Here is a 7,398-nt window from a genome sequence, read left to right on the forward strand (position 1 = left end):
CTTAAGATGATCACCTAGCTTGCTACACTGTATCCTACATTGCAAAGGATCGTGAGGAGAGAGACAAAATGTTTGCTTAGTCCCGAGCAAGAACCAAGACCAAGGAATTTTAAAGGAACTACCTATTCTCGCAGCAAGAAGAAGAAATACTGGGAAATGCTATGTTTGAATCACTGAGTAACTGTCATATGACAAGCTCCTCCCCATCTGTGGTTTTAAGCTGGTGTTTTTCTCTGCAGCAGGGGAGAATCAACTGGACTCTGACATGAGCAGATCCTAAGTGGGGGTCTCTCTCTCTCTCTCTCCATTCAAGCTTGAAAGCTTTCAAATCCTTCTTGTTGCCTGACCACCTTTGCATACTCAGGTTACAATCGGAAACTCTGTTGGAGGAAATCATCCATATTGCTATCTCCAAGAGACTCATCGAATCAGTCATCTACCTCTTCAAACTAAAAGCCTCAGGACCACTGAATTCAGCTAGAAGCCAGCCCAATCAGCAAATTTCACTGACTGTATACCTTTTTTATGGACTCTAACTCAACCAATCTACCTTTTCTCACTCTGTAACCCATTTGTGTGTGTGTAAACCTCCAGAGTGTGTACGTAAGTGAAAATTGGTGCATTGTTTATTATTTTTATTAGTTCGGTTTAAGTACAATAAAGTTAACCTCTTTCTTTGTTAACTCAAGAAAACCTGTCCAATTGGTTCTTATTATGATCGTAGCAAATAAGTAATCAAACACCTACTGAATTGGCCAGTACATCCACTTTCAGGAAGAATTTGGGGCGGCACAGTGGCGCAGTGGTTAGCACCGCAGCCTCACAGTTCCAGTGACCCGGGTTCAATTCTGGGTACTGCCTGTGTGGAGTTTGCAAGTTCTCCCTGTGTCTGCGTGGGTTTCCTCCGGGTGCTCCGGTTTCCTCCCACATGCCAAAAGAATTGCAGGTTGATAGGTTAATTGGCCATTATAAATTGCCACTAGTATAGGTAGAACGTAGGGATAGGTGGGGATGTGGTAGGAATATGGAAATAGTGTAGGATTAGTATAAATGGGTGGTTGATGGTCAGCACAGACTCGGTGGGCCGAAGGGCCTGTTTCAGTGCTGTATCTCTAAACAAATTAAACCTGTTGTGTTATAACAAGGAGAGGGAAAAGAGGGAAGCCGTTTGACCCCGCCTAACTTGACTATAACATAATACTGGCTTTAACAAGCAGTCCAAAGTAACATCTGGCATCTATCATTTATTTCATAGGCCTGATTTTTGTCTTCATCGCCTGAGAGGTAATCAGGCGAAGTGGATCGCTCAGCTAGTATGGAAACCAACAGATTTTCAATCCATAGATTTCAATAGAATGAAAGTCAGGCAGATTCTATAACAGGCAGGCAATCCGCTCCACCAGATTATTGTCTAGTCACTGAAGACAAAAATCTAACCCATCTCGTCTGAAATGGTTATGGAGGTTTGTATTAAAAAGAGACTTGCAATTATATAGCACCTTTCACGACCACAGGATGTCCCAAAACTCTTTACAGCCAATGAAGTGCTCTTGAAGTGTAGTCACTGTTGTAATGTAGGAAACACACAGCAAGCTCCCACAAACAGCAATGTGATAATGACCAGATAATTTGTTTTTTGTGATGTTGATTGAGGGATAAATATACCTGGGACAACATCCCCCACTCTCCTTCAAAATAGTTACGTAAAATGAGATAGAATATTCAGCACAGAAACAGGCCCAACCAGCACTTATGCTCCACTCTAGCCACCTCCCATCTATCCACCTGAGAAGGCAGATGGGACTTCAGTTTAACGTCCCATCTGAAAGATGACAACTCTAGCACTCCCTCAGTTAATATCAAAGGGATACCATTGAATAATCTGGACACTTTGTAAATCAGTCTGACCTTAATTGGAAGGTTCAGAGAGGAGGGATTCTCTTGCCCACATTTTAAAATTCAAGTGTCTAGGAAACTGTGTCCAGGTATGTGCAGGGCATTCTCATAAACAAGACAGTTAAAGCTCCAGCCAGCAATGTAAACAACCTTCCTGCTGTCTGGAACCGGAACTGTAGCTATTGGTTTCAAACCAGTAGCTGCAGTGTAAGTGCAGCCCTACTCATTTTTATTCACCCAGACCCCTAGACTTCAACATTGAAAATGACTTTACACACAATAATAAATATTTGTCGTAACTACAGGAAATTTGTATATTGGAATAAAAAGATTCTAATTGTTTAAGTTTGTATTTATGCTACACAGAGAGTTGGTTTGAAGCAATTTTTGCTTTGCCCCAATATTAAATTACAGTGTATATTTAAGAACTGGGGTGGGTGTGCACCATGAAAATAAGCACAAATTCCATAATCTTTCCTCACAACGTAACTGGAGTGGGAGGAAAATACACACAATGGCACCAGCATGAAGCTGGGGCATTTTTTACTCTTGGCATCAGATGCTGACTTGTTTCCCAATGCCAGTGGTGTTGATGTGGAGGCTGGTGGCTGGGAATGGGAAATTGGGCAGCTGCAGCTGAAGTGCTTCCTGACAAGTAAAATGGGGGGTTTGGAAATTCCTAATGATCACAGTCAAGGAAAGTGGGGAAGCCTGGGAAGAGGGGTTCCAAAGTTTCCTTGTGAGCCATGTGGAACAAGAATGCTCCTCCTGGCCAATGAGGAATCTTTAGGGAAGTGAAAAAAATGAACTAACTAGAGTCACTTGGCCCTGATTCTACTTGCAGTAAGCTTTTGAAAGACTCAACATAAGACCAAGACCTCTGGATCCTGAGTTTGAATCTCTCCCAGCCTGACAGAACAAAAGCTTGCTTTCTCTGTTAGCTATTAGTTATTAGTTCCAGTGAGCATGCACCCACAGAATAAACTGCCCTAACTTGGCATTAAATTCAGAGAAGCCACTGGATGGCTGATAAAGGAAATGGAAAATGTCAGAAAGTAGATGCTGATCTGAGGTTTGTGCTGAGACATATCTTTGGGCAGAGAAGAGGGAGATTTACTGGATGAATGTTACTAATTCTTTTCAAAATCATGAAAGCTCAGCAAGATCACCCACAATTTCCACATATTCAAAAAAAATAAGCACAAATTCCTTAAATGTTCCTCATAACTTAGGTTCCAAGGATCATCTTTCTTTGCCTCTGTATCCTTTCAAGGGAAATAACAGCCTTCCTATAATTAAATGATCAGAACTAATTACAGTATACCAAATGGGGGAGTTGTACTGGAAAGATAGAAGCTTTTCAGATTTTTACTCTATCGCTCCAAAACTAAGCATTGTCTCGCAGGATTTATAGATTTACCCTCTAACTATTAGGGTCCAGAAAAAACACAAAGATGTGATCCTGGCAGTTATATCAGAATTGTAGCTGCTGTGGAATCTATTGCTGATCCCACCAAAGATAACATGCCATAGGTAGGGGGAGAGGCAATTGGCTGCTTGGGGGTGCATCTGCGACTACCATTGCCCCTCTAAACCCACCTCCCACCAAAGACCATGGAAATGTAGGGGAAAGTTTACAAGCCCAGGGGATGGGAGGGGAGATGCTTTAATTAGTTTAAAAAAATCATCCCCCATTTACCTTTAAATGGGCCCCATTTCCTCTGGTTTGATCAGATACAGATGCTGAAACCTAACTGATGCTAAGCTGCATCCTAACTGAGTACCAGGATGTGGAACTCTCAACTTAGGCAGTATCTGGCCCTGCCAACCCCCAACCCCTTTACATTGATGACCTTGCAGGGCAGATGAAGGCTTCATCCCATAAGGCCATCCTGGCTATTAAGCCTTCAGACTGGAACTGGAGTAACCAGGCTTCGGCTGAGTTTGAGGATGTGTGGAGGACTCCTGATGAATTTATAGTGGGCTTCTGCTACTACAGCTGAGCAATTTGAAGGCCTAGATTTCTTTAATGAACAGCACACTATATGACTCGCTTCATTTAATGAAAAAAAATTGCATTTGTGGAATTAGAAAATAAACACGAATCGAAGAAAGGAAGATTTGCTTCAAACTTTGACCAATAGCATGTCATATCCGGTGGTAGGTGTTTGGAAATTTGATCCAATTGCTTATCCTAATACAACCTAGCTAATTACATTCCCAAAGTCAAAAATTTAACTGTCTAGTTGAATAATTGAGGCTTAAAAGCCAGACTTTTCACTATCTAGTTAATGCATTATAAGATGCATATTAAAGGAATAAACAATAAATGCTTTTCACTATTTTGTACAGTATTTCAAAGTCTAAGTAGATGCAACAGTCCCTTAACAAATTCAATAACTCCTTGATGCAATGGTCCATATGGTCATTGGAGAGGTACTTCCCAGATTTGTTTTCCATTGATTGGCCTTGGGTTTTTTCTGCTTTTTTACCTTTCCCAGGAGATGACGTGACTGATGGTGGGCAGGTGGGTATGTGAGCTGGTGGATATGCGTGCCAAATTTTGATGCTACAAGCATTGTGGCTGTGTGGGGCTGGCACAATGGACCAGCTGCTCTTTTCCTGCCTGTTGATTTCGTATTGCACTGATAAAAGTGGTGCATTTGCTTTGCTGGTTCTAAATGTCAGGTCATATTTTGAAAGGAGAAAAACCACAGAGCCATGGAGGATCTGGATAATGCTGAGTATGAATCCACTTTTCAAATTTGATATTGCAGAGAAGCTATGAATTACAAAATGTGCTTCCTTGCAAAACTCAGGATGTAGTAGCGGTAAACTGCTCATGGTCCTGTATAGTGTTACTTTAACAATAGTTTTAATACATTTCTGTTCATGTTATAATTTTTTAAATCTTCTGTTATGTAAAATATACAAATATAGATGCACAACCAATGTTAATTTTGTACAATAATACAAAACAAAACAGCTTCTCTTGGTAAAAAGCTGAGAATGTAGAAAGCATAATAAAAAAAGGGGAAGAGAACAACCACATGGAGGTGGGTTCCTCCCATTTTTCTTTCTCCTTCCCTAGTGCATGAAATGCCTGATCTCCATTTGGGGCACAGATGAAATGAATAACACACCATGTGGGATAATTTCTGCTGTTCTATCCTAGCAATCTCCAAAGTATTTTCATCAATCCCATAGTCTCATCAATAAATAGTTAGTAAAAAGGTTAGCATGCATGCAAGATTAGAAGCATTGGCTTAAGACCCAGCACGTCACATTCTTGCAAAAAATATATCTTGCTGATTTTAAAAAAAACAGCTTGGAGGAGTAAAAACAACTATCTATTTAATCTGCTTAGAATATTCTAAAACAATCAGAATATTTCAACACACTATGACTATTTAAGTTTATGGTTTCTTGGAAATTTAATGCTTTAGTGCTAGACGGACCATTGGGTTCATTATTAAGTTTAGAATTCTGTTAAAGTCCTTAAGGTGTTTATCATCAGGTCCGTCTTTCTTCTTTTTCCTTAGACATAAGTGAGGAACGTTTAGACAACCAGATTGGAGATGAGACTGTGGAAACGTACAGTGACAAAGAGTCAGGACAAACAAATCCTCCAGATCTGGCCAAAGGCAAGAATTGCTACACAGCTGAAAGCCCTGAAATGGCAGTGATTGATGAAGAACGATTTCCAATTGAGAAGAGTGGCAACAGCTTGGAAACAGTACCAGAAAGCTCCAAATTTAATCTGGATCAAAACCAACTACTGATGGAGGGTCTATCTGGAACTGTGTCAATTCCCTTCTCTTTAAAAGGTAACAGACCTCCCATTGAAGTGTTGAAGAAGATCTTCCCAAATCACAAACCTACAGTCCTTGAGCTTATTTTGAAAGGTTGTGGGGGTGACCTTGTTGGTGCCATTGAAATTCTTCTGTCAAGTCGCTCTGCATTGGCTTCGGATAGACCTGCAGAAACCCCCGACGTCCTCTCTGTATCTTCTAATGGACAGACTTTTTTTGAACATGCTTTTGGCTCTTACCCCATTGCCTCCTCTAAGTGGTCTGTTGGGTCAGCCTTCAGGGTCCCTGATTCCTTGAGGTTCTCCAGTGATCCTGGCAATGTCATGTCAAGCCCGCTGGCCATGCCATTACAGCACCCATTTCCTCAACCTCCTCGTTACCCACTGGTCCTGAGGAACACCTTGACCAGAAACCAGGGAAGTCCATTTATATCAAATGATGTTGCTCTATGGAACACCATGACACTCCAGCAGCAGTACCAGCTCAGATCCCAGTATCTCACCCCTTTCCCAAACACCTCAGCTGGCATCTTTCGCAGTTCCCCAGTCCTTCCTTCTCATCCTACCAATGATCCCAGGATTTCAATTGCTGATGAGGGCTGTTCGATGGTGACCAAACAGCCCATTTATACAGAGGAGGACTATGACGAAAGATCTGATTCTGCAGACTCAAGAACATTGAACTCATCCTCTTAAATGATAAGTAGTTGTTGCTCACCAAATAGAATATAAAAAGGGAAATACTTGAATGTAGTAACAAGGACTCCAAGTAGATACTCTATCCACTACTTAATATCCCTCACTGGGCATAGCCAAAGGATTATAATACATAGTTATCCAGTTTATATTGTCATGATTAGATGTGTTAGTTTATGAATATGTATAACTGGTAGCTATACTTCCTAATGCATGTAATATGCTGTGATCATGATGGCAAACAAAAAAAAACTAGGCACTTGAACAGGTATCTGTAGCACGCCCAAAATTTTAAGTGCAAATAAATGAAAATGATGTACTTATTCAGTTGCACAAATGTCTTTCACACCGACTGATGGATTAATTCATTGTATTTAGCACAAGTCAGACGCACATTTACCTTTTGGGCCTCCTTATCTCGAGAGACAATGGATACGCGCCTGGAGGTGGTCAGTGGTTTGTGAAGCAGCGCCTGGAGTGGCTATAAAGGCCAATTCTAGAGTGACAGGCTCTTCCACAGGTGCTGCAGAGAAATTTGTTTGTTGGGGCTGTTGCACAGTTGGCTCTCCCCTTGCGCCTCTGTCTTTTTTCCTGCCAACTACTAAGTCTCTTTGACTCGCCACATTTTAGCCCTGTCTTTTCTTTTACATTTAGGCAATGTAATAGCTGTCATATAACCCTCATTTAGAATAAAAATAAGGGCATATGCGAGATATGTTTGACTATTATGATGTGGATGAACAAAACACTGTATTTAACTAACATAGGCCTTGAACGTCCTAACCCCACTCGATGGTATATAAATAATGATGATAAAGATACAGATCAAAAGATACTTTGGATTGTATTGGGTATTACGATATGCCCATTTTGCTCTACAACATTCTGTAATCTCAACGTTCTACTCCCTGAAAAAGAAAGACAATTTGTTTCAGGATTTAAATTATATTGGTTTGGTGGTTATAGCTTAACAATAAAAGCAAAATACTGCAGGT

At 40.8% G+C, this 7,398-nt stretch overlaps 1 protein-coding gene across 3 annotated transcripts in view; it reads left to right on the forward strand.

The window, feature by feature from the left end:
• The window catches only part of dmrt3a (doublesex and mab-3 related transcription factor 3a), a 31,023-nt gene extending 24,620 nt beyond the window's left edge, over positions 1–6,403 (forward strand). For 2 of the 3 annotated variants that reach the window (XM_068028898.1, XM_068028899.1), the window contains one exon: positions 5,439–6,403. In XM_068028898.1, the coding sequence (XP_067884999.1) occupies positions 5,439–6,403 (965 nt within the window). Of the gene's footprint in view, positions 1–5,413 lie in introns of all 3 variants that reach the window. The other variant, XM_068028897.1, reaches the window with a different exon arrangement.
• The last annotated feature ends 995 nt before the right edge of the window (positions 6,404–7,398 follow it).

Source organism: Heterodontus francisci, chromosome 4 (assembly GCF_036365525.1).
Source record: "Heterodontus francisci isolate sHetFra1 chromosome 4, sHetFra1.hap1, whole genome shotgun sequence".
NCBI classification, from domain to species: domain Eukaryota; kingdom Metazoa; phylum Chordata; class Chondrichthyes; order Heterodontiformes; family Heterodontidae; genus Heterodontus; species Heterodontus francisci.